Here is a 27,914-nt window from a genome sequence, read left to right on the forward strand (position 1 = left end):
ATATTTCATTTTTAAAACTGCCATAATTATGATAAATTAATATTTGAAATTTATCTAAAACCATAAGAAATTTAATTCTTTTAATAATAAATTTTTAACACTAAACGTATCATTCTAAGTATGTTCAAAAATTTAGATTATTTCCACAGAAATAAAAAGATTGTTCGTCTCTTCTTCCGATGAATTTAGTCTTTAAGTCGAGAGGCCACATTGGGGATCTCATAAGGCTGCTAGCTGAATTGCTGGTATATACATTTATAAAAATAGGTATAGAGTATATTACACTTAGATTATAATTTCATAATTTACAATTTATGATCTACTTCGCCTTCTGACCGGCTCCTTATTTTACGGGGCCCCAGTACAAGATATAAATGTGGGGTTTTTTCGCGATGCCGAATCCCGAGCATTGAGCGTGGGCCCTGAAGCAGGCTATGAATCTAGAACACTGGAATTGTCTGTCCTTGAATTTTCTTATTGATATGATGTTTATTCGTTCCTTTTCTAAAATTATGTCCAGCCAAGATCGTTTTTTTCCCTTTCCAAAAATTCGTGATTGTAAAATATAAAAGGGTACAAATTTAGTTTTGCTAAGGCGAGTAAAGGCCACCGAAGGCTACGTGAGATCCGAAGATCTTTGCATTAGAACTAAAAAAGGTGTATACTTTCAACAGCTTTCTTGATAATTCTGACACGAACGAAGCCATTTAATTATTCGCGCGTTCTTCTCGATAATTGATGTTTCTAATTTATTAAATTTATTAAACAAATTACTGTTTAGGGTATTGTAGGTTTTATCACGAAGAGGATCAGATTCTGTACTGGATTCATCATTTAAATCTGTCACACGCGCAAAAGACGAGTATATGGTCTTTGAATCTGAAGCATCTGTCTGATTGCAATCTCGCCTTTCTTGCATTCTTATACAAGGAACCACTTCCTGTTTGGATTTTGAAAGATTTGGTAAACTTCTATGATACAGTTCTAAATTTCTAGAGAATAAACCAAAGTATTGCAAGTCGCAACAACAGTATGGATCCAATAGTATGGAGGTTGAAGACGAATTCTTGTGAGCACTTTCGCTTTCGATGGATCTACAGCTTCGAAGCTTATTTTTTTCTAAATTTCGTTTTAATCTCTGAACGCACGTGTCCAAATGCGGTCTTGTTGTTATTTGTAAATGTCTAGTCCACTCGAGTTTCTGATCGTTGTCCAAAACTGATTCGGACTTCACATAATCCGCTTTGCTTATCTGTAGACGTTCGACAGCGCTTTTCGTCTCTAAAAAGAATTTTTTAAATATATTAAAATTGTTTGAATTAAAATGCGCTCGGTTTAATTCCAAAATTAAAAAAAAGATACCAAGCAATTTCTGTTATTTTATGCAAGCATGAACGACGTCGTTCATGCTTGCATAAAATTGAATAAAACAAGTTTCGTTGATTTAAAGCATTTAAAATTTAGAGTAAACTGTATACGCAAAAAATTCACTTTTTCGAAAAAATTAAATTATTTCATTATTATAAATCAACGCGCAAAATGGACAAATATAACTAATGGACTAATGGACATTAAATATATTCTTAAATAATTTATAATAATTTTCCAAATAATGAAAGTTGTTTCCGAAAAGTAATTGAGACGTTTAAATTTATTTAAATTATTATTTTAAAGAATAAACACCGTACGGAACGTCGCGCTTCAGTTGCGAAGCAACAGACGCGCCGTTATAATGAGATGTGATAAAGCGGAAACGGTAGAATTTATGCAATATTTTGCACTCTGAAGCTGTATAAAAATCGGGAATCCCCTTACAAACTGTGACATCTGTAAACGCTACCTCCTACTGACTCTAGTGAAAACATTCATAGACTCAGCAAGTGAAGGCAGGTGTTTAAACAGATGGTTCAAACATCAACAATAAACCGCACATGTATAAAGATATCAAAAGAAACATCTGCAACTTTTACCAAGTTTAAATTGACCAAGAAACTTTATAAATTATTTGTAAAATAATCTGTAAATTTTAAGACAAATCAATTCTATTAAAAGAAAATTTAATTCATTTTGAAATTTAAAAAAATAAATAAAAAAAAATAGAAATGAAATTAAAACATTAGAATTTATCGAAAAGAAAATAATTAAACTTTTAATTTTTTAAAATTTTGCCATAATTGGACTAAGTTTTTAATGAAAGCGATACCATCCAAGAAAATTATCCAATCAGCATAACGTTCTTGATTTTTAAACGACGGAATTTGGCATTTTGTCTAGATTATCGTTTGGTATTAAAAAACATTTCTTCTTCATTTAACTGTTCCATTTATTCGAACATTAAAAAAAAATCTTGTATGAAATAACGTTCCACTCCAGCAATAAGGAAAAAGTAAATAAAATATTTATAAATTAATTAAAAAAATAAACTCTGCTCATTTAAATTTAAAAATCTGATAACGTGCCAAATTCCGTTATTTAAAACAATAATTTGCTACTAATTGGCTAATTTATATAATATCAAGTTTATAAAAAAAACTAATTTATAGTGAATTAAAATATCAGAATTTGGATGGGTTTTTTAACTTTGGAATTAATAAAAAATAAACCGTTTCTTTCTTTTAAATTTAAATTAATAAATAATTTATTAAACAGCAAACCATACATTCCATTAAATGCCAAATTCCGTTAGAAAAATAACTTGTTACTAATTGGATAATTTAAATAAGAATGTCGCTTTTATCAAAAAATCTAACCCATTTATAGCAAATTAATAAAAATATTTAAATTTAAATTTTCAATCACAAATTCGAATTAAAATATCTTAATATTATAATTGCTATTTGATTCGATTGCGTTACACTCAATAGCAAAATATAATATAAAAAATAATTTATTTGTATTAAACATTTCCAAGATATTGCTGATTGATTATACAGTACTTAATAAAAACCTGGAAATAACTGAATATTTTTATCATTTAAGAAAGAATGGGTGGTTCAACGACCAGTTTTATCAGCGGAAGAAACAAACCATTTCCTGAGGTCAGTGCACATCGATGCCAACTTTGGAAACAAAAATATTGAAAGATCATTGAAATTATTCGTGCGTATTTCTTCTTATCGTTTTTTCCTTTTATTTAAAAATTTAAAATCATTTTCTAAAATTGAACAAAACACGATCCATTTCTCTATTATAATTTCAAAATTAGCGCAAATATATTTTCCGTTATATTAAAAATTTTAATGCATTAATTTTAAAATTTATTACACGAGCATCACATTCGTCCGTGTTTATTTTAAATAGAGAATTAATAACTAAAATATTAATAATTCTCACCTGTGCGATTTGAAGTAAACATGTCCTTACATTAAATCGTAGAAAGTAAATATTCCGCCGCCAAATTGCGTCACAATTTACGGAAACCAATGAAAGGACTGCTACTTTAAAAATGACTTTTAACATGTCTCTGCGCCATCTGGAATTTAAAATATTTGTATTTATATATTAACGAGTTTTTAGATCAAATGTGTAATAAATAATAAACAGATATTTAATTTTTCATTCAAAAACTATATTTTTATTCTGTTTACGTAAAATAATTTTGGATAATTTAGTGCAGGAAAAAATTAAGTATTAGTACAGGTGCCATCTAGAGTAGGAAAGTCATCGTTAAAAAAAATTTTTTTTTGTATTATTTATTTTATAAATTAATTATTTTTAAAACTCAGTTATTATTATTAATTTGTGTAAGGTATTTGTGTAAGGTATTAATCTAAGGTTTATTATTTATACTTAAAATTAAAAAATCAAATTAACGTGGTTTATTCCATCTCGTTGATGAAGTTATAAAAAATCCGCCATCTTATGTACTATATTTTTCAGGATATTTTAGCTGTCTTAAAAATAAATGGGTTTACTTATTTTATGATTATAAATACCAAAATATAATTATCTTTATAGGAAAAAGTTTTGAGTTACATTCAGATATTCTAAATATGGCGAACGAATGACGATCGAGAAGCGCCTTCTAGTGTCGGGAATACGAATCAGTAGATCATGGCCGATTTTAAACGTTCGAAATTGATCGATCTCGCTGGAAATTGACGAATTTTTGTTTATTTCACGTGTTTAATGTACAGAATGTTAAAATTTGGTGATAAATGAACGATTTTTTTGTTTATATTTTAAAGTAAGTAGAAACAATCTTTTTATGTAAAAATTGTTAAGTGATTAAATTAAAATGTCAAATCAAAGTTTTATTTGGAATTGTTTAGCAATTTTGACACAGGAATTGGTTTTCATTTGCTAATAATTGAACGTACAGGATGTCAGACGTTAAACATTACTTGAGAAAGTTGGATTTTCCTGTTGTAACGACGGAAGCACTTCATCAGTTACAGAAAATGATATACGAATCTGCTGGGCAACAGTTAATTAGAGACATTTCTGAAGAGTTTATCTTCTTTGAATCGGACCGAAGAGGTGCAAGAAGGCAGAAATTGACACCGGTTAAGGAGCTGCAAGTCCTCGAAAGAATCTGCAGCTACTTCAACGGGCACCAGAACGACCAGAATAAGAAAACCTTGTTTCTCTACCTCTTCCCACCCGGTTCTAAGCTGTTGGAGAAGAGATTGCAGATTTTGGTACGTCTGGTGTCCATGGCCATCTCCGTCGGCAACGGGAGCGTGTTGGCCTGCATCGGCTTGCTGATGCAGCACGTGGGTTGTTCTGCGGAACCCTCCCTGTCCGTGGCCAGGACGGTGGTGAAGGACTATTTCGGAATGATGCCGTCTTGGTCTTCCAACGTGACGCTAAAAAATTTATCCTGCGTGGCCCCGTTGTTTTGTGCCAGTCTGACGACTGCGGTCACCCACCTGTACTTTTCTCCGCCCCGCGACATACTGGAGACGATACTCGACTGGATCATCACCTCTCCGACCGTCTGTTTCATTCCGCTAAATCTACCCTCCAATTACAACTTCAGGCCGCAGACTCCCCTCGTCGGGATTCTGCAGTGGTGCGTCCTGGAGTCGGTTTCCGAAAATTCGACTCTCCCGTCCGACGGAAAGGACAAACAGCAGAAGGCCAACATATTTTCTAATTTGCATCTGGCGGTCCTTCAGAGCATGATCAAGATCTCGCAGACAAAGTCTAACCTCGTTTACGAAGTGATATCTCCGGCCAACGTCGTCCACATTTTAGAAAAACTCGGAGAGAAACTTCAAAACGACACTTTGCCGTCTCACAGAGTGGAAATCGCCCTGGACAGATTCGCCCAGGCCCTACAACTGGCTTTGTCGACACAGTGCTTACAGACTTCGCAAATCAAATCAAACAGACTGTTCGAAAAACTGAAAGAATTGCCTCACAATAGGTTGCTTCATATTGTAATTAAAAAATGGAGTAGTATATTGAAAGATTAATTTTTATGTTCTGTACAAACCTTCAATATATACGAATAAAATAAATGTATTATAAATTACTTGTTTTATATTTTACTCGGTATTTTTGCAAAGATTTTCAGACAAATGTTTATCGGCACGAAACCGTTGGCATTCTAGAGACTGTTTCTTTTCCTTCCGATACGTGGATACGAGAAAGACAGTATTGTAGATAAAATCCTGTCGTACAGAATCAGCAAGGCAACATTCTGATGTGACAAAGACCTACGTTAACTTGGAAAGATAAACAGAGCACAAGTTACAGTATTCATTCTGGACGTAAGCTTGAAACTTTTTTAATGAAAACTTCCTCTTATATAATTACTGCACTACAATCTCCAACTACTGGTCATTTTCATTGATGTAGACAGAAATATTGTGTTAAATTTTCTTAGTTAATGCAACGGGAGCAAGTTAACTATAGTAAAAAGAATTTTCTTTTAAATATGCAAGTCTGTTTGCAATTTCATTTCTTTGTCACCATTCAGTATGTGTAATTTAGTGTACTGTACATCTGTAAATCTGCTTGTTATTAATTTATCTATCATACACCAACTTTTCTTTACAGTATGCAATATTTCAACAGATCCGTGTGCCGAAATGCAAATCATCGCTTTGCAAATGAACTTATTCACACTTTTTTGTAGAACATAAGAAATTTGTAAAGTCAAATATGACTAACATTTGAGTTTGAAACAATCTCTAATGCTATAAAAATAACTTTACCACGAATAATCTAATTAAATGATAAAAGTCTCTACAAACCAAGCTTTTATTGTGTTAATGGTAAGAGTAATTAAAAGACGACCACAATCAAAAAGCACCTTCTGCTATCTATTCTTACTACTAATTAAAATGATCTTTGGCTCGTTCCGCATTACCTTGAGTGTATTTGTCATGACACTTTTCACTTCCACGATCCTTTGGTAGAACTTTCATTTTGGCAAAGACGAGGTCTGGCAGTTGGGAGGCCATGGAAATAATGGGCCTTCGCTAGGAAAGTACAGTTTGTTGAGGTGGTGATCATTTTTCTTGCCAAAGATTAGGCACTTTTTGTCTTACTATGTCGTGTGGAACTTGTTAATGGGTCTACCATTGGGATCAAACTTGTAATGCAACGGACCCTTTTGAATAAAAAAAAATCCACGAGCGTTACATTTCCCATACACTCTGCCAAGATGAAATTTTCTGACCTCGGCACGGGTCGATTCCACGTCGACAGACATAAGAAATTGTCCTGCAGGTCGTACGAGAAATGCCAGTTTTGTCACCCTTAATCACTTTATATCTGTTATCTTTTTTCATTTGTTCTCTGCTGTACATTCCGTGCCTTACACTTTTCGTCTGTTAATTAATCTCCTCAGAACAATGCTAGATGATGTGATGCACTTCTGGGTTATCATAGAGGTATGTACAAATCCATGTGAAATTCCCAAAATGCTGACCAGATTGTCTATTGTCTGTGGTCTCAATCTTCATCAAACTGCAAACTCGGAGAATTCATTTTTTTGTTTCTTACTAAAACTGACATATCCAGATGGAGATTGTCCTCTATCAATCATGCTCTTTAAAATGTTTATACCATATGTACTGTACATATGATTTCATGTCATTACTGTAAATTCTTTATACAGATTTCAGTAGATACTTTGACATTGAATTTGGCAGATTAAAACAAAATTATCCACTGGGAGTCGAACAAGTACCGACATATTGAATGCACAAGCGTCTGCAATTACAGTCATTGCTAGGCAATGTGAAAAGTTTGGTTTATTTGTGAATCTACAATGTATGATGTGTGTATTACTGTTGATGTACTACTGTACGGTAAATAAACACGACAAGTATCGAAGATGAAAATTAGTGTTTAAGGAATAGTTTAGAGGTTTTAATCTTGCAACTGCAATCTTTTAATCTTCCCAAACTGCAGTATTGGAGATACTGCAGTTTGTTTAATTATTAAGTCAGTTCTTTTGTCATCTTCACATTTAAATCTCAAGAACTCGACTTTGTTACCGAGAATTGCTTGCAATGCTGTTTACTCTGCATGACAAAATGAGCAGAATCTGTTAAGCAATTAAGATGGCAGATGTAGATTTGTAAAGATTTTTGTAACTTAATTCCTAGAACAGAACTTTGAATTAACACATTTAAGTATGCTAATTCAAATCTGTTTTAAATTTTGGTTTTCTATGTTGATTTCCATTTAAAACATGTAAGATACTCCCCGTTGTTATATACAACAGTTGCTAAGTTTTATCTTATTAATTATACTAATTAATTGTAAGTGCCTTGACTAAAGAATCCTCTATTTATTTAAGATGTTCTTGTCAAGTCTTCTAATAAATTTGATATATAAAATGTTAAAAACTACTTGGAAACTGTCCCATTTGCAATTAACATGCTCTACTAAACAATATATCTGTTTGGAATATCAAAACATTACAAGATTAGTCTGCAGATCTTGCACATAGATTGCAAACAGTTTATTTTGTTTAATGATAAATGAGCTTTCTACCGTACAGACCAAGACTCTCTTAAAATTTTGGTGTTTATTTCGTCCGGAAAAAGTACATAAAATTTACAATTCTCTGTCGGAGAATGTCCTTTAAAATAAATTCACAAATTAAAAAAATTACAGTCATTGGTTAGACAGTTACCTTTATTAACAAAGTTTAAAAAAAAATCTGTAAAGTAATTAACGGCACAAAGAAACGCAGTTTTGTTTATGTACATTAAAATGTTCGCTTCCGGTAAACAAATCATAAATCGCCATTATGACGTGGCACATCAACTGAAAATTTTAGAACGTGGTTAAACATTTATATAAATTTTATTTCACGTGCACGAAACGAAATCGTATGCCACTTATTTACATCGTGTATATCCTCGTTCACACACTAACATATTGGAGATACTGGCATGTAAATTAATATACGTTACACTTAATTTTGTAGGCCAAATTTAAAATGATGCAGTCGTTTCGCGGCATATTTGACGTAAAAGAAAAAAACGTGATGTTTACAAATGGCCGACGTATGTCACGGAAAGCATTTTTTAAAGTGAATTATCCAATCGTAGGTCGTTTTTTGGATATAAAAGAAGTTTGCATTATTACTCGGAGTGCTTTGGTCCACGACGTCAACTTAGAATTTAAATACCACGTTCGAATTTTTATGTTCTAAAATTCTAACTCTTAAATTATTATTTCGGAAACGAGAGACGTCTGCATCGCCGCCACAAGAATCTTTTCTGGGATATTTTGATCCGAATCCTTACCAATTTCTGACGTCTTAAATAAGATAAATATGTGCAATGATGTAACTCAAAATGTTCTTTAACAGTTAAGAAATGTGAGAAATCCACAAAAGTCTTCTAATACTTGGTAATGTACAATAGGCCTAATCATATGCTGATCCAAAACAATTAAAAAAAGAGAGAAAGAGATAGAGAGAGAAAAAGAAACCTTTACTAAGAGTCTTCTTGTAATTAATTATTGGAAGCACGAGGCACAGCCCGGTGCGGCAAAGGTACGCATGTGAAAAAAAAAGGCGGATTCTCCACGTTTAATCAAATTTCACTGCTGCGTATATCTTGCGAACAAAGGCGTAGGCAGCATAGAAACCTATGGTGCCCGTCAGAAGCCAGAACGTGAGTACCATCAGCAGTGTGTAACCAAAATACAAGAGTGTTGGGACAAATTCTGTGATTTCAAGCTAGAAAATAAAAATTAAGAATGTCATTAATATTCTGAAATTTATATTTTTTTAAATAAAATAAATTTATTTGCGTATTTAAATATGTGCAAATGATATACATAATTCTATTAATTAATCAATGTTATGGACAAAGTGATTAATTGGGTATTATGAATAATACCAGATTAAGGGTGCCAAAAAGGGCACGCAGTCTGATAAATATTGACTAATTTATCAAATTGGCCAGTCGTTACGAATACTGCTATCACCTAGTCGGGCAAAGTGATTATAATAAGTCGAGGAGTGATCGTCCGACATACGCTAGCCAATCGACACTCCGAGTTGCACGTGCGTATCACGTTTAGTACCGAGTTTTAAATTTGATTTAAAAAAACTCCACTTATTTCATTTAGAAATGTTTATTTTTTGTGAATTATTTCAAAGTACTATTAACTGATAGTCTTCCAGTAACTTAGAAGTAACTTTCATTTTTGACACTCTCACTTTTTGTATCATTGACAAATACACTGATTTTGTAAAAATTTGATTGTTCTCACATTTTTCTGCTATTAACTCGTTTAATCGGTTGTTAAAATGATTATTCATATCACTTAATGATTCCTCCATGATCGTTACTTTTGTCAAAGAAGAAAGATTACATAAAGTTACTGGTCTCACAAATTTAAAATCTGGTACTAAATGCAATACGCATGCACAACTAAGATGTAAGTTCTGATTGGCTAGCGTATGTCGTACGATCACTCCTCGACTTATTATCACTTTGCCCAACTAGGTGATAGCAGTATTCATAATGACTGGTCAATATGATAAATTATTGAAATTTATTAAAATGTCCGATTTTGTTGGTCATTATTCATAATGCCTGTATTGTCCATAACATATACACCAATAAATATGTAAAATTTGCAAAAAGGATCAATAATATGACTGAATTTCTAACTAATAGTTAGAAAATATTTCTGGCTGTACACAACTAAATCTATTGAATATTGTCACATGATCAAAAGAGAATTCACTGAGAAAACTGGCAGAAGCAAAAAATGTAATGAGTGAATGTTTAAGAAAATGCAATGTTCCAATGCATATGATTGACTGTATTTGCATGCAGTATAGTTAGCAGTTCCCAAAAATGTTCTGCAGATTCATCCAGTCATTTTCCTAAAATGCAATTTTTATGCTTTTTAGCCAGAGGAAAAAATATTTTATGCATTATTCATTTTTTGCCTACAGAGTGGATTACAGAATATTTGGCATAAACCTACGTTGTGGGTTTTACAAGATAAGTAGAACAAAGGCGCGGGTGGTGCATTACATCCACGACTTAAAGTAAGGGTAAGCAGTCCATAAACCTGCATAACCGAAAACCACTGTAACATACAAGAGATTTGTGTGTGTGTGTGTGTGTGTGTGTGTGTGTGTGTGTGTATGTTACCGGCCAAACCTGGTTTCAGGCCAAACTGATTTATGTACTATAAACAGGTGCCAGTATAAAAAAAAAATGATTTTGTGTAATTCAAAATGCCACCACAGTACACCCTGTAAAAATATATAAAAGATAAAATATTTTATATGTTACACTAAGAAGCACAAATAAGTTAATTTTTAATTTTAGTTTGACTCTAAAAGTTATTTTTATTATTTCATTTGAAGTTTTGAAAATATTTTCAAAAGTTAATTACCTTTAAAAGTGCATGGCTTAATAAAAAACAACACAAACTGATAAGTACTGATTAGCTTATTTTTATTTTATAGTTTTGTACAAGTGTTGTGTCACTTCTAATCAATACCATTTTTGGTTAATGTTACCCTAGGTATCGAAGGTGGCGGCTCGTCTCCGATTCCGGCAATCAGAAGACAGGGAACAGTGGGGACTCACGTTCTAACCTAACCTATTCTAATAAATTACCATAATTATTAGAATAGGTTAGGTTAGGTTACAACGTGCGTTCCCACTGTTCCACATCTTCTGATTGCTGGAATCGGAGACGAGGTGCCCTTTGATACTTAAGGTAACATTAACCCAGTTTTTTATAATTAAGTAGACTATGTTTGAATAAATATATTCATCTAATTGATTGCCTTTTAATTTTATTTTAACCATTAATATACTTGATTAATAATTCTAAATCAGTTTGGACTGAAATTGGGTTTGGCCGGTAACACATATATATATAACATATATATATATATATACATATGTTACATATATGTTACAGTAAAAACGCATTTTAACTAGTTGAAACTAGTTTTTACTGGATGTCATTGTTAAAACCCATTTTGTCTAGTTAAAACTAGAATTTACTGCTGTACATGTTTTGATTTTAGATAAAACTAGTTTTAACTTTTAACATTAGTTAAAACTAATTTTAGCTACATAAATATGTTTGGGGGAAATAAATAAAGTGATGATTGGGATTAAAACATTTGTATTATTTAATACCATATTTATTGAAAATATCGGTCACACATCTGTGTTATTAACATTAATTAACCCGATTCATCATTACTTAGTACCAATTCGTTACTTGGTAAATATCGATTTTTGTAAAATTTATTAACAACAGATATAATCTCGTTCGATACGAAGTGAATAAAGTATAATAATTCATTATATTAGTCGATAGCGGTTATAAAATTTTGATTTCAAACAAATGTTTGATATAATGTGCAATAATTTCGCAACGAATAAACATACATGCATAAGTGTTATATCAAATTGTACAAAACAATATTCTATGTCTTTCTGGCTCTGTGCCAGCAAACAACTAAGTAACTAGACAATGTTAATTTTCACAAAATGTTACAAATTATCAAGTTTGTGTGACACTTCCAATATATATTATTTTTCTTTTCTTATAAATTTTTCTAATAAAATGCATTGAAAAATATGGTATTTAAAACAAAAGATATTAATAAATGTAAGTGATTTTTTTCGTATAGATATAATGATAATTTGATTTTTGGTGAACTTTTAAAATAATATAGCCCGACTGACCTATATTGCCTTAGGAGAGATGGCAAAATAAACGTAAACGAGATGTCGGGGAGAAGGGTTAAAGCGATACGAAATTCATCATACACTATTGGAACGTGTTAGCCGAATGATCTTGGTCGAAACAGTTTTTACTAAGCCATTTTGTTAAAACCCGTTTAGTTAAAACTAGTTTTAACTCAAATTCATTTTTGACTAGCAGTAAAAACTAGTTTCAACTAGTTAAAACGTGTTTTAATTAAAAATGGGTTTTTACTGTAACATATATACATGGTGTATGAACTTAGGTCAACAATGCAAACATCATGCATGCAATGTCAAGAACCACATTTTATGCCAATTTGATTTACTGATAGAAGCAGCACTATTATATTGCCCACTTCAATTTCTACTTGTTAATTAAAAAGTGGGTCTGACCCATAATTTTGTATGGGACTAAACAGAATTATATTGAAAATTTTAATTTTAAAAAATAACATTTATTTATTTCTTCCTATTTTTGTTTAATAGTTCTAGTTCTTTTTTTTGACAGTAGTTCTTTAACAATTTTTGCTCAATATCTCTGAAAAAATGGGAATGTTACAATTAGTTTTGAACGGAAAAAAAAACCAGATAAATTAGCAGAGGCATCACCAGATGATCAAACGAGACAAGCCAAAAATATATCAGCAACGTAATTTAAAATCCTGTGTCTTCTTATCTGTTAATATTTTTTTAAATCAGCTTTAAATATTTATTACTTCATTATAATTCTGTTAACATAACAAAAATATTATAGTTATCATCTAATTCTTTGATTATTTATTCACTGTAAAAAATACAAATGATAATTTAATAAATGCAATCATTAATAATGATTGCATTTATTCATTTAAAATAGTTTTAAAATTGACCAGCCTTTAAAGGTATATCCTTATATTTGGAAAAATTAAGCCATTCTTATATTTTTAATTTGATAACAACAAAGCAATCAGGCAGCCTCTTAGACTGAGTTTACATAGTCAACAATGACAAATTATATAACTGGCGATGGCAATGTATGAGATTAGGTTTTAGTTCAAGCTCTGATGGTCCATAAAACATTCATTTTGTTATTTACACTTGTCTTTATTACCAAAAGTTAAGTACGAACATGGTTACTTTTTGACATAATCACCATGAAGATTGAGGCAATTGTCATATCTGTGCATGAGCTTTTCCATACCCTTGTCATAGAATGTTGTTGCCAGTGAATTGAGATGTCTTAACAACGTTGTTTTGAAGATTGTCATTAGTCTCAAACCTCTGCCCTGCTAACCATGTTTTCAGTTCAGGAAAAAGGTGCAAGTCTTCACACACTAAAAAGTTCCAAGCTGGGTGGATGGACGTCTTCACCACCTTTAAACACCCAGCGACTTCCACCTCTTTCCCGAATAGAAAAAGTGGCTAGGAGGGCAGAAGTTTGAGACTAATGATAATCTTCAAAACAACGTTAGGGCCCATCTCAAGTCATTGGCGACAACATTCTATGGCAAGGGGATGCACAATCTCATCCACAGATATGACAAATGCCTCAATCTTCACAGTGATTATGTCGAAAAGTAACCATGTTTTTACCTAACTTTTGGTAATAAATTCATTTTGTTATTTACACTTTTATTTTTTTTATTGACCATCGTCGGAGCTTGAAAAAAAGAAAAAAAAAACAGTCTATGTAAGTTCTATTGTAGTGCTTAACTGTCAAAGCATTCACATTGTCCATTACATACTATTATTAAAACATGAATAATTTACATTACACACCCACACTTTGTTTTACATATTTCTATACATGTGCTGACAATATGAATTTGAGCCAAAAATTTTAATTCAAAAAAATGTTATACTTTCTTAAATGTATCTAGTTTTTTCCAAACAAATCATAAAGCCTTTTGATTGTTCAATGAGATAATATGACGATTTTAGTCTCTGTAGACAAATCTCACAGCAAAATTGCTGTGAGATTTGTCTACCAAGAATTTGGATTACAGAGACTAAAATCGTCATATTAGCTAATATACAGCAAACCATTTATATATATTTTGTTCAATGAGAGTTTTTCCTCCATCCTCTTAATTATTGTAGGGAATTATGAAGAGTTTGTGCCAATTGGACATTGCAACAAAGATTAGATGTCAAATCTTGGCCAAGGCATTAGAACAATGAGGGACAATGTCAAAAATGCAAAGGTAACAATTATGAATGCTTTATAGACAAAGATAAACTATAAAAAAAAACAAATTTTTGTCATTGTTGCCTAGTAGCATGAAAGCAGCCTTAGTTTTTTCTCCAATGTTGTATTTGTTAATTAAATTATTAATTCTGCTAAACTAAAAGAAATACATAATCAGAAAGAATACCTTAGTAATAAAATAGAAAATGGCATAGGCAAACACATAAACGGCAGAACCACCGGACACGATAAAAGATCGCCACCACCAGCGATAATCCTAAAAACGTTTAAACATTATTTACTTCATAATATAAGTTGGATGCTGGAAATGTGTGATTATTGAACTAATTCATTTTAAATTAGTGTAAAAAATACATATATACCTCACCACATAGCTGGAAATACACCATTACTATTGATATTTGGGAACAAGATATAATGAGGATAATGAAAACTAAGAATAAGAAGCCAAATAAATAATAAAATTGATTTTCCCAGATTGCCTGAAAGTACACAAAAAACATTTTAAATTATCTGAAAAAATTTAAGAAATGTTTGAACTTATAGATTACCATAATGCATATTAAAAACAAAGAAAAAGGAAATTATTTTGTTTCAAATTTTAAATTATGATCTCTATGGGTCGACTACCAATTTTCTGGCATACTCGGTTCCAAAGCCATTCTGGATTAATGGTTTTGCCAGATCGACCGAGGTTATATAACAACTTAACAGTACAGGTACATCAAGGACAACTAATCATATGCTTTCACATTTCCAAAGCACTATGGTGTGCTAGAAACTTAAATTAAATGTATGTTAAATGTGGACTGGTGTATTTGTTATGGACAAAGTGATTAATACGGGCATTATGATTAATGACCAACAAAAATCGGGCATTGTAATAAATTTTAATAATTTATCAAATTGACTGGTCATTATGAACACTGCTATCATCCAGTCAAGCAAAGTGATAATATGTTGAAAAGTGATACGCTAGCCAATCAGCACTTGCATCTGAGTTGTGTGTGCATACTGTGTTTGGTATTGAATTTGGCGGTGGTCATGACTATTTCCTCCCGGAGGGGAGCTGCAGGCAGGCCGATGATTGTTTAACATCACTAGTTATTTATTTACAGTAGTTCTTGAACACACATATCAATAACTAGCATGTATCAATATCTAGTGATGTTAAACAATCAGCGGCCTGCTGGCGGCTCCCCTCTGGGAGGAATCATTGAGAGCACAAACAATTGTGGCCACTGCCATGATGATGCACATAGGTAAAATTTTACCATTTAATTAATATAATTAATAGTACTTAGTTTTAAAAGTAGTTTACATGTTCTTTTTAAAATACTTTGAATAATTCACAAAAAATAAATATTTCTAAATGAAATAAGTGGAGTTTTTTTAATCAAATGTTGCACAATTTAAAATGTGGTACTAAATGTGATATGCACGTGCAACTCAGAGTGCTGATTGGCTAGCGTATGTTGGATGATCACTCCTCAACATATTATCATCACTTTGTCCAACTAGGTGATAGCAGTATTCGCAATGACTGGTCAATTTGATAAATTAATCAATACTTATCACACTGCTTTTTGGCCATTATAAATAATGCCCGGTCATCATTAAATCCGATTAATCATTAAATGTTGATTAATCGGGCATTATGAATAATGCCTGATTAATCAACATTTAATGATTAATGGACAAAGTGATTAATCAGGCATTATTCATAATGCCTGATTAATCACTTTGTCCATAACATATACATTTAATACCACTAATGCACCTTTTTTGAGAAGCCATACATATGTTTAAATGTAAGTAAAATGAGCTAAAAATGGCAAGAATACAAGGTTGATTGACTGGAGTGTAGACAATCCGAGCAAATGTGCACAAATGCATTCCATCTCTCTGGCCATTTGGTAAATGAGTCAGGCAGTTGTGGAAATTTTAAGTGCCATCTCATAATTCTGTCTGGATTAAGAGAGATGCCAGAAAATCAGTAGTATCAGATTTCAAAATCAGATTTAATTTTTGATAATTAGTTAACATTGAAAAATTAATTTTCATCTTTATAAAAACTTAAAAAAACTTCTTACTGTGAATATGAAGAATAATTCTATAAACATTGCTCCAAATGGTAGTATCCCAGCCATAAGAGTGCTAAGGAATAAATTTTATAATGAAAAACTTTCTCAAAAAGTTATTAAACTACTAATTTTCAAATATTACAAGAAGTTTTTAACATTTTTGAAATTATTATTACAAAAATGTAATTTCTTGATATCATCCATGTTTTAGCTTTGCATAAATTTAATAATTTCATTACAAAAACATCACAAAACCTGATAAATTTGTAATAAGCCAAATGACCACCAGATTATATCTGGCTACTTTTTCACAATTATATTTAATTAATTTCTCCCTCTAGTGATAAATTTTTAAAAATTAATTAAATATAATTGCGGAAAAATAACCCGATACAATCTGGTGATCGTTTGGCTTAATAATTTTATCTTAAATTTTGTTGTGTGTGTCAAAACATGATATTTTCAATAGAGTTAAAATTATCGATGAAAAACTCGAACTCACCACAAAATAGGATTCATATACCAAACTTGTTCTGGAACTTGTCTAGGAATCTGATTTGTTCGCACTGGATGTTCGTACGGATATTTACGGTAACCAAAATAATATCCGAGATAAACTAAAGGTAGAGAAATTCCGAACCACATGCAGAGTAGGGCTAACATTGTTGTAAATGGAACCTGAGAAAAATATTGATTGTCATTGTATGGTAATGACATCAGTAGTAAATCTTCATATACATACTGCTCCAGAAGACTGTTTTCCCCATATGAAAAAATTTAGGAAGAAACATGTTCCAAACACAATACCAGGATACAAGGTTGCTGTCTGAAATAAGAAAAAATAAATGTTTATATAATTTAAAATAATAATTCTGTTAGTTTAATTTACAGTAGAATTGCTCCAAACCAAAACATTTGGAATACTTCTTAATTGACAAAAACAATTCTACATTCACATTGCCTACTAGTCTGGATGTTTTGACATTAATTTGCAATTGACTGCCTGTTACATTAGCATATTTGTAGAGATTCAAAACATACTTAAGATGAAAAACAGGAAAGTTAATGCATTTCATCTCAACACACAAAAATCAATAAATATTAGAGAATTTTTCTTCTGTGAAACTAATGCTATCATTCCAAGCATTTTGAATTCTCATTACTCAATATCTTGTTCATTCTTCACTAAAATCTAACATGTACAGTGATTCCACAATTTTATAGTGTGTTATCTGAACTTTATTGAAGTTATTAGATTATTATGATGTTGCTGGCAAGAGGAAGTGAACAAAGTTAACAATCCCTCAGACAGTTAAAATAATGAAAAGACTTGGAGTGACAAAACCTGCAACATGATTATAATATCATATAAAATTAGATCATCAACTATTTATTATACAGGCATTCCTCACTTCACAACAGAGTTCTGTTCCTATGACTAAGACATTAAGTGACTTGATCAATAAATATGGAACTTTATCTAGAACAAATTAAAAAAAATGATTAAGATAAAAAAAAAACGAACTGTTCACTTTTATGGCATCTGATGAGCATGTAAGAGATTATTTGGAGTGACAGACATTGAAACAACTTGTTTAATAATTAAGAAACCTTGATGATCTGGTATCTGTCCAGTTCTTATAGATAATAGATTAACTCTGGTGTGATTTCATGAAAGTGTGATAAAAGAATTACACCCTTTCTTAGACAGTAAAATTTTAATGCAGTTCTTTCAGTAACTGTTCACATTATAATACTTTCCATATATGCAACTTCAGTTAGTGTGTTAACAATCAAAAACTGTAATCCAATGAATTACAACTCTGATTCACACTAATTTCTATTGAAGAAGATTGAAAACTTTGTTACGATTTTATTTTCAATAACGAAAGTTTTACATTTTCCTTTGTTATAAATCTGCAAACACTTAAAATTTAATTAAAAAGTAATGAAAAGAAAAATCTCAAACAGATCATATTTTACCAAAAATGCAGCCTTTCTCCATTGCAATCCCTTTAATGTTTTATAAAGACGTGCAGAGAAATATCCAGCAAGTAATCTGTACAAAATAAAATTGAAAATTAATTAAAAATGTATTATGATAAAAACACCATTCCATTACTGACATTTATAATATATTAATTAAATTAATATAGCTTTATTTTCATTACTATTAATGGTGTACAACATATAACAATTATGAATTATTATTAAAATGAACTCATTGATTTTATTATATATCAGATACACATAGGTATGTTTGTATTTAACTGTTTGAATCAGACTCCAACAAGCAACTACCTAACTATATGTGGATTGGTAAGTGGTATTAAACATATTATTTTGAAATGACTATTTCTAAAATTCCAGACAAGAAACCTGGTTACTGTGACATTAAAGAATGTAGTTTAATACCATTTACCATCTCTGTATGATATATTTATATTTAGCACTCAAAAAGAAAAAATTGTTTGACAAAATAATATTTTTAATAAGGTTTCAGATGTCTTTAAGAATGATTATCTGAAGTTTCTTAGATTATCTATAAGTTTTGCCAATCTTCAAAGAAACTATAAGCAAGTAGGAAATGATTATGTAAGAGGTGGACTAAACTAAATCCAGTTAACATATTTGAAATGCAGTTGTTGATATGAATCACTAACAGATTAAGAGTGTAAATTTATATCTTAGTGTGTATAATGAAAAGGCTCTGTTATATTCTGTATAAACATAATACCAAGAATGTGTTTTGTTTATATAACAGTAAAACTTCTCTAATTCAAAGTTCCAAGAGGCAGGGAAAAGCTGAGTTACAGACCATTCAAGTTAGCTAACACAGTAAATAATATGCCAATTTTGAATAGATTAATAATTTTATCTCTCTTGCATTATATAAAAAATCTTTGATAGTTTTCTTATTTTAAACAGCTCATGTAATGTCTTTTAGCAAAATGTTCAATGTAATTAACAGAATCTAACAGTTTTGCTTGTAGATTTTGTTCAGATAAGCAAGAGGTCCTCTTATTCTGGACTGGATTTTTGTCTGCAAATAGGTGTTGGAGAGTAGATACAACTAACTGACTGAAAATTTCACGGAAATCCAATAATTAGGATCACTTTGGATAGAATAAATATTAAAATTTGAGTCATGGAGGTTGAAAGTAATCTAAAACAGTGTCAGAGACCACAAAAACCTTTGACTTGGAGAAAATTTAAGTTGGAGATATTAAATTCTTATGCTATTCCATTGAGACCTACTAAGTGGTTTATTTTCTTAGAGTTAAAGAGTGGAACCTCGCTTAACGTGCACCTCGCATAACAAGTATTTTGCATAACAAGCATAACAAATTGCAAAAAATTGACTCGCCTAACAAGCGATGTTTTGCATAATGAGTGACAAGGAGGGAGGAAATCCTGGATTGTGCGCATACTCCATCAGTCTGTGTTTAGCACTCATTCCACTAGCATCTTAGTGTCACTCATGATCACATATTTTTTCAAACTTGTGTGTTCACACATATTACGTACAAACATTGACAATCATAGCCCGTTATATAATATACATGCCATCTAGTACTAAATTTAATGACCAATTCCAAATTAAATTTTAAAAATGTCTAAATTAAAAATTAATTATTTATAATTATTAAATTTAATATGAGATAGCAGCATAACTGCCTACCTCTAGTCTAATTAATTAATTTCTAATATTTAATTATAGCCTTTACATAGCCCAAGAATTTGGCATATCATTTGGCGTCTTCATCAGACATATTATCTATGATTTTTTTGTTTTCTGCAAATCGAATTCACATTCAAGGTTGGTTTATTCTGTGCTAGAAGAAACAATGATTATTTTTCATGCTTCTTAACAATTTATATTGTTAAGAATAATTGTATATGTATATACAATGTATATTGTTAAGAATAATTTTCTTTGAATAAACATTCTATATAAAATATTTGAGTATTTTTTTGGCATGGAATGCATTATTGTATTTTGCATTAATTTCTGCAATAAAAATTGTTTCGCTTAATGAGTGTTTCGCATTAAGAGTAATATTCTGGAATAAATTATGCTCGTTAAGTGAGGTTCCACTGTATTCAAGTTACAGATGTTTAAGTTAAAAAGTTTTCTGTATTTGGCAAATACAATTATAATATTTTAATGTATAAAATATATCTTAGTGATGATATATTAACTTACCCCATAAAAACATATAAAAATATGGCAGCAGTCATTAGTGCTCCTCTAGATGCTGGAGACAGCATACCCAACATAGCAAAAACTGAAAAATTAAATTTTATTTGTGAAATATTTCATAATTTATTAGTGAAATTTACATATTTTCCAACTCCAATCAACACAGAATTACATTTTATATTAAATAAATGCACGAGTATCAATTCATATATTTAAGAATTTATAAAATTTTATAATGAGTTCTAAAAACTACTCTCTCATTTAAAAAACATAATTATGGAGTAAACTTGTTTATAATTTTTTAAGCAAAGTGGTAATAAAGGTCCTGCAGCTAATTCATATTTAAAATGTGCATTTAATCAAAAACATCACTTTAAAAATCAAAAACAAGTACTTATTTTGTTTTGATCTTTATTTATGATTTTTAATCTTGATGAACTTCAATTTAATGTAACTTTCTCATAATGTATGAAACTATTATATAACTTTTATATGTGAACACATTGAAAGTTATATACAGGCTGAAACATTTTAATTAATCAATCCAGTAGAATAATTCGAAAAATGTGCATTTTATTGAACCAAAAATGGTATATTTCAAGAGGACCCAATAGGTGGGAAGATGAGACTACGAGTTTCATCATAGATGGTGCCAAAATTGGTAAAAAGGGATCAATCTCAATTTCTGAATGGAAACACCTATTTTTTTTATTGCATATTCCAATTCTACATAAAAAAAACAAACCTTTACCTAAAATATATTTTTAAAAGACACACTAATCAGAAGTTATGGGCATTTGAAGTTTTATGCAGCAGTCACATCATGAATGTATGAATATATGGATCTTTGAATTTCACTGAAAAAAAAAAAAAGAAAATGCTAGAAAAGTTGTTAGAAGGCAATTATATAAACTACTCACAAAATCTTTTTAACTGCAGTCGTTTTATTACTCTTCAAATGTTTTCGGTCATTTTTAATGACCTTTTTCAAGAAGCAACGAAAAATCGAATGCTGACAGAAATTTACTAATGATAAATTTGCTTTTGGAATGCTTTTAAAATGATTTTTCAGTGTGCATGCTCATAAACATATATTACAGTATAAAATGATAATAAAGGGAAATACAATAAAATGGAGATAAACACAAACATAAATAAATGAAATATAAAGATACTTGTAGATTAACACAAATTGTCTCAATTAATTTACTGCCACATCGCTTCTTCTGAATAAAGCTAACCTCTTTCATAAAACAACTTTACATAACGCTGGTTCTCCATGCTGCCGATATCTTGCTTGTCTCGCTGAAATTAATCGCCTGCCCTTCATGGCTGGTTTTGTATATATGCCAGGCCTCTGCATATCTGAGGTGCTTTTTATCATAAATTTTTTGTATGATATTTGCTTTTTCTCATTCTGCTTTAACTTCTGTGGGGTTGCCAAAATACATGTTGCTAGTGCTGTGACTGGCTGTTCATTCCTTATGTTTCTTTTATGCTCTGTCAACCTTACTTTAAGCGACCTCCCTGTGGCTCCAATCTAATAAAGCTCTTTCTGCCTCCGTCTATCTGTTACTGGGATTCTATATACTCTGGGAATGTGTCTCCGGTCCAACGCATCTCTGTCTGCTCTTAACATTTTATAAATTGTGGGGTCCCTTTTGAAAACTATTCTCTTGCTAGTTGCTGTTCCTATTCGTTTGTAGATACTGCTTAACTGGGCCCTATATTCCATCACTGTGTAATCTTCTATTTTTCTTCTTTCATTAAGCTTGTTATTGCCCATTTTTCTTTTGTTGGTAAAGGCTCCAATGTTGACCCCAAATTTCCTTGCTAAGTTTTTGATATACTGTATCTCTTCCTTTCTATCCTGTATTAAGCTGCAATGTGTGCTCGCGCTCTTGTTAACAGTGCCCGAAATGCTGCAAGTTTGTACATTGCTGGGTCATGTGAATTCCAAGGTATAAATAATGGATTGTATGTAGGCTTTCGGTAAACTTTAGTAGTTATACCTCTTCTCTTACCTATCTGTATTGATATATCCAGAAAATGTATAATTTTATCGTTCTTGTTCTAGCTCAATTTCAAGGCTGAAATTGTTGTTGTTGATGTCTCTTATAAATTGCTGTAGATTTGGTTTTTCTTTCCAGATAATGAAGACATCATCTACATATCGTGTGTATACTATGATATGTGCTGCGTACTTCGGTATGATGGTGCCCTCTAATGTTCTTAAGACCATCACACATAATATACCGGATACTAGACTTCCCATTGCTACTCCTTTCTGCTGAACATATTCGTCGATATTTAACTTTAAAGGGGTCACATATGTGGTTAGATGCGTCAGTTCTAGAATCTGTTTTCTTTTCTTTTCTGCTTTTGTGATCTTGCTTAGTAAGAAATCCCTTAAATGGCAAAAACATGGCTCTAGTTTGATAGAGGGATATAATGCATTGAAATCCAATACTGTCATGTAACTTCCTTCTTGCAATTTCGTATTTTTCAATTTTTGGAGCAGTTCTAGTGGCTGTTTTATGCTGTATTCGTGCTGGGGTAAATGCGTGTTAATGAAGCCTTTGATTAATCTTTCTAATAATATTGTAAGTGAACATCCCTTATCGACTACTGGTCTTATGCTTTTTTTCCATTTTGTGTGTCTTGGCAAAGCCGAACAGCCTAGGAGCAACCAGGGATGCGACTACTATTTTCTTCAAACCTAGCTCTTTAGCAAGGGGTGTGTTAGAGAAATGTTTGACTCTTGTTTGCAGTTGCTCCAGAGCTTGTGAATGTGCAATCGTGCAATGTGTGTCATTTATGTATTTTAATAACACCTTATCATATGTAGCTCTTTTCATGACTACCAGGTCCTTCGATTTGTCGGCTCTTGTAAGTACGTAGTTATTTAGGTTCAGCCATTTTTTGCTTTCCTTGATATTTACCCAAACTAGGTTGTGATCTCTTTTAGCGTTTTTGTTCTTGATTTTAGGCATTTTAGGCAGAAAGAGCTTTATTAGATTGGAGCCACAGGGAGGTCGCTTAAAGTAAGGTTGACAGAGCATAAAAGAAACATAAGGAATGAACAGCCAGTCACAGCACTAGCGACATGTATTTTAGCAGACCCCACAGAAGTTAAAGCAGAATGGGAAAAAGCAAATATCATACAAAAAATTCATGATAAAAAGCACCTCAGATATGCAGAGGCCAGGCATATATTAAATTATTAAATTTAATATGAGATAGCAGCATAACTGCCTACCTCTAGTCAAATTAATTAATTTCTAATATTTAATTATAGCCTTTACATAGCCCAAGAATTTGGCAACCAGCCATGAAGGGCAGGCAATTAATTTCAGCGAGACAAGCAAGATATCGGCAGCATGGAGAACCAGCGTTATGTAAAGTTGTTTTATGAAAGAGGTTAGCTTTATTCAGAAGAAGCGATGTGGCAGTAAATTAATTGAGACAATTTGTGTTAATCTACAAGTATCTTTATATTTCATTTATTTATGTTTGTGTTTATCTCCATTTTATTGTATTTCCCTTTATTATCATTTTATACTGTAATATATGTTTATGAGCATGCACACTGAAAAATCTTTTTAAAAGCATTCCAAAAACAAATTTATCGTTAGTACATTTCTGTCAGCATTCGATTTTTCGTTGCTTCTTGAAAAAGGTCATTAAAAATGACCGAAAACATTTGAAGAGTAATAAAATGGCTGTGGTTAAAAAGGTTTTGTGAGTAGTTTATTTAATTATATAATGCAGTCAACAAAGAGTTTAGAAGGCAATTATCATTTGGTTTAATCATTCTTTTTGTTCAAATAATGAACTGATACAAAACTAGTGCCACAGCATGTTAAAGCCATAAAGCTTGTAATAAACAATAATGTCAATCTTGATTTCAGCAAATAATAATAGCTTCCTAACAACTTTTCTAGCATTTTTCTTCCTTTTTTTCAGTGAAAATCAGACATCCACAGACTCGTGTGTGCACAATATAGTTTTCACACAAAACATCTCGGGCCCATAACTTCTGATTAGTGCATCCTTTGAAAAATGTTTTGGATAACAGTCATTTATTTTTTGTATAGAATCAAAATATGCAATAAAAAAATGAATGTTTCCATTTAAAAAAGTGAAATTGATCCCATGTTCAGAAATTCTGGTGCTATCTGTGATGAAACCAATAGCCCAATTTTATGGCCCCTTGAAGTATAACATTTATGGTTTAATGAATTTTGTAAACTTCTGAAATTTATTTCTAAAACTGTAATTTTTAAAATTAAGAATTTATAATCAAATTTAAGTGTTAAATTGTAAAATACCATAATATAAGAAATCTTCCCAAATGTTTTCATGAATTTGCCATCATATTTCAGAATATATTAATATTTTGAAAATAAAATTAATAGCATACATAGTTAAGTGGAAACTATGTTAATAAATTATACAGAACATTTTATTTATTAAACATTATGAATTTTATATTTAATATTTCTCTGAGTTAAATCCAAATGAAGAGCCACATTACTGGACTAATATATAGTCTGATAATTTGGTACATCATTTAGTTTCAACGACTAGTAAACCAGTTTAGAGATATGTTAATATTTCTTTGAATTTATAATTGTTAAAATAGTTTTTTTTTTTTTAAATCAATGTATATAAATTCCTTTGATAATTATATTTTGTTCTGAACAGATGATCATAATGATAAATAGCAATTTTTGCTACTATTTATCATCACATCTGTTACACATTGCAAACAAGCTAGCAATAAATACTGAATGTATTTTTAACATTACTGCAAACTTACAAAATACACAACAGTTTTTATTGAAATAAAGAAATTATATTAAATTTTCTTACTAGGAAATAACTTACATATTGTAACAAAAGTCATAAAAAATATCTGAATTCCACTTCCAATTACGGCAGCAAATAATTTCGGATACCTTGGTGGTCGAAAGACATCACCATGCACTAATTTCCATCCTGTTTCTTCCATGGCATCTTCCTACAAAGAGTATATATCTTAATCTAAGAAATATATTACACAACATTTTTTTTTAAATAAAAAAGGAAGCTTTATGTGCAATTTAAACAAAAATTCATACAGAAACTTATGAATTTAAACTTATGTCATCTACTGGTACTTTATCAATTAACATCCATAAATCCAGTATAATAAGTCCTGTTAATTGATAAAGTACCAGTAGACAACATAAGTTTAAATTAAGATAGAGGACACAAAGGAATAATTAAAAAAACACATAAAATTTAGTTTTAAGGAGTGAATACTGTCACCAATTTATAATTGTATAAACATATATGAAAATTAATACAAAGACATTAATTATGTTATTATTTTCTTTCTTTATTAACATTAGTATTATCAGAAATATTAGTCTTATAATTTTGTATATTATTAAATTAAATTTCAAAATTAATTCTGATAATTAATCTTAGCACAAGATGGTGGCTTACTGCCTATTTTTCAGCCAAATTACATTGTTTAACTGACTTAAATTATAGCCAAAACACAATCTGAAAATTTAATTCTACTTAAATTATATTCTACTATAGTTTAATCAAAGATAATATGCAAATGTATGAAACAGTTTTGAGGTAATTTATTATACATTTTATTTATTTCATTTTGTTTTTCATTAATTTGTATACTTTGTTTAAATATAAAACATTTTTATTGATATGTAACTAAAACATTAATATATATAAATTAAATATCTGAAAAAGTCTCTTACCAAATCATCATCTTTATTGTATCTGGCAATATCTCGTCTTAATGTCCGTATAATGATCATCGTCAATATTCCTATAAAAAAACCAACTTAAATTTATTTTCTACATTTAAAAACTTGTTTAATCTATCATTTTCATTATAAACTGCATTATACATTTAAATTGAAATTTAGTTGTTTACCTGAAAGAAAGAAGACGACCACAACCGAATTGATAATAGAAAACCAATGGATCTGCACATCGCTCATAGCAAGATAAATATCCCATCTTGACGCCCAACGAATATTACTTTCTTCCCATTTAACTTCGTAAGTAAATAACAACTTTGTTTCTCCTAAAATTAGATTCATCAAGCACTTATTAAATAAATTTTCTTTCTTAAAAAGAAAATAAATAAATATCAACCTTGAAGATTAATTGATTGCCTCTTGGGTCTTTCTGGAATGCTGCATTTTGCATTGTTTGCTTTATCTCGTTTTATTTCGGTATAGTCAACACTGCAGATAGATTTAATATACTTTTAATATAAGCTTAAAATTTGCAACCGAAAAATTTCATAGTATTTAAAAATCAAAACTGACCTTTTGGTTTCGACTTCGAATCCAACCACTCTGTAATTCTCCCTAAAAAATTAGGAAATTTACTTTTACTATAATTCCACTACTGTTTAAAATTGCAAATTTTCTATTTTGAAGATACTACTGTTATGATGTTTTAGTTTTGTAGCAATCTGTATTAATTTAAAATGAATTACAGAATATAAAAATGCAGAGAAGTATTTAAAGATTTTATAATAAAGAACATTAAATCAACTACACTATGGTATAAACTTAACCAATTGTTTTGCAGCAGCTTAAATGTTTAAATGTATGCAATTATGAATGCAAAGTAGGATTTCTGAAATTTCCTGGAAATGGAAGACATTATTGAGTATTTCCTGAAAATTGTCTTAATTTTATTTTTAAAAGTAACTTTAAACTGATATATCTGTTCTATGTGTAAAAAAATATTTAGCTTAAAATCATCACTAACATTTTTCTACTATAGGGGAAAAATAATATAGGGTGGGAAAGAAAGTCACTTAGCATCCCTTCTACAAAATATAAGATGTACTCAAAGAATGTACATTAAGCTCATCATGTAACATGCATAACTCTAACCCTTTGAGGTAGGTCAAATCTTTCAGCAATCAATTTTTTGTGAAATTCTGACCCTAAATGATATGTCACAAGACCCCTTCCCATTTAGTTGTGGAGTTGTATTCAAAATGATGGCTGTGCATGTAACATACAATCTGTTTCCTCTTGATCTAATGTGTTCCTGACACAAGAGAATTAACTTTGGGTACATTCTATGTTCTGTAGTAGAAGTGTTAATTGACTTTCTTTCCCACCCTGTCTATAAACAGCAGCACAAGAAATGATAAATTGTCATGAAATTTTTGAACAAGTGGCCAAAACCATGAATTGTGAATATGAAATTGTAATCTGTTCAGA

At 30.6% G+C, this 27,914-nt stretch overlaps 3 protein-coding genes across 5 annotated transcripts in view; 1 reads left to right on the plus strand and 2 right to left on the minus strand.

Moving 5' to 3' along the window:
• Positions 1-368: 368 nt before the first annotated feature.
• On the minus strand, positions 369-3,454 carry LOC136987585 (uncharacterized). The gene is made up of 2 exons (XM_067285344.1): positions 3,334-3,454; positions 369-1,281 (listed from the first exon to the last, which is right to left on the minus strand). The coding sequence occupies exons 1-2, from the start codon at positions 3,353-3,355 to the stop codon at positions 668-670; spliced, it is 636 nt and encodes a 211-aa protein (XP_067141445.1). The 5' UTR covers positions 3,356-3,454; the 3' UTR covers positions 369-667.
• LOC136987580 (integrator complex subunit 15) lies at positions 2,968-5,479 on the plus strand. 3 transcript variants are annotated; one of them, XM_067285339.1, is made up of 3 exons: positions 2,968-3,038; positions 3,958-4,190; positions 4,272-5,479. In XM_067285339.1, exon 3 carries the CDS (start codon positions 4,323-4,325, stop codon positions 5,418-5,420), a length of 1,098 nt encoding a protein of 365 aa, XP_067141440.1. In that variant the 5' UTR covers positions 2,968-3,038; positions 3,958-4,190; positions 4,272-4,322; the 3' UTR covers positions 5,421-5,479. The 3 variants fall into 3 exon arrangements, with proteins under 3 accessions (XP_067141440.1, XP_067141439.1, XP_067141441.1); XM_067285338.1 differs by having other exon boundaries at positions 3,958-5,479; XM_067285340.1 differs by lacking the exon at positions 2,968-3,038 and having other exon boundaries at positions 4,172-4,186.
• Positions 5,480-7,975: 2,496 nt separating this feature from the next.
• The window catches only part of TM9SF4 (transmembrane 9 superfamily protein member 4), a 46,701-nt gene continuing 26,762 nt past the window's right edge, over positions 7,976-27,914 (minus strand). The window contains exons 6-18 of the mRNA XM_067285365.1: positions 27,000-27,041; positions 26,824-26,915; positions 26,600-26,752; positions 26,421-26,491; positions 25,540-25,672; positions 20,653-20,734; positions 18,429-18,504; positions 17,188-17,271; positions 16,948-17,123; positions 16,455-16,518; positions 14,724-14,843; positions 14,528-14,617; positions 7,976-9,154 (exon numbers count right to left, since the gene is read on the minus strand). Of these exons, the coding sequence (XP_067141466.1) occupies positions 9,005-9,154; positions 14,528-14,617; positions 14,724-14,843; positions 16,455-16,518; positions 16,948-17,123; positions 17,188-17,271; positions 18,429-18,504; positions 20,653-20,734; positions 25,540-25,672; positions 26,421-26,491; positions 26,600-26,752; positions 26,824-26,915; positions 27,000-27,041 (1,333 nt within the window). The 3' untranslated portion in view covers positions 7,976-9,004. The remainder of the gene's footprint in view (positions 9,155-14,527; positions 14,618-14,723; positions 14,844-16,454; positions 16,519-16,947; positions 17,124-17,187; positions 17,272-18,428; positions 18,505-20,652; positions 20,735-25,539; positions 25,673-26,420; positions 26,492-26,599; positions 26,753-26,823; positions 26,916-26,999; positions 27,042-27,914) is intronic.

Source organism: Centruroides vittatus, unplaced genomic scaffold (genome assembly GCF_030686945.1).
Source record: "Centruroides vittatus isolate TY-2023 unplaced genomic scaffold, ASM3068694v2 scaffold_2520, whole genome shotgun sequence".
Taxonomy (NCBI): Eukaryota; Metazoa; Arthropoda; class Arachnida; order Scorpiones; family Buthidae; genus Centruroides; species Centruroides vittatus.

What these genes read in the sequence shown, in the direction of transcription:
- LOC136987585 (XM_067285344.1), bottom strand. Translation starts at nt 3,355, where the DNA reads ATGTTTACTTCAAATCGCACAG. An exon ending in GTTTACTTCAAATCGCACAG is followed by an intron (nt 1,282 to 3,333) that starts GTGAGAATTATT and finishes AATTCTTTTTAG; the next exon opens with AGACGAAAAGCGCTGTCGAA.
- LOC136987580 (XM_067285338.1), top strand. Translation starts at nt 4,323, where the DNA reads ATGTCAGACGTTAAACATTACTTGAGAAAGTTGGATTTTCCTGTTGTA.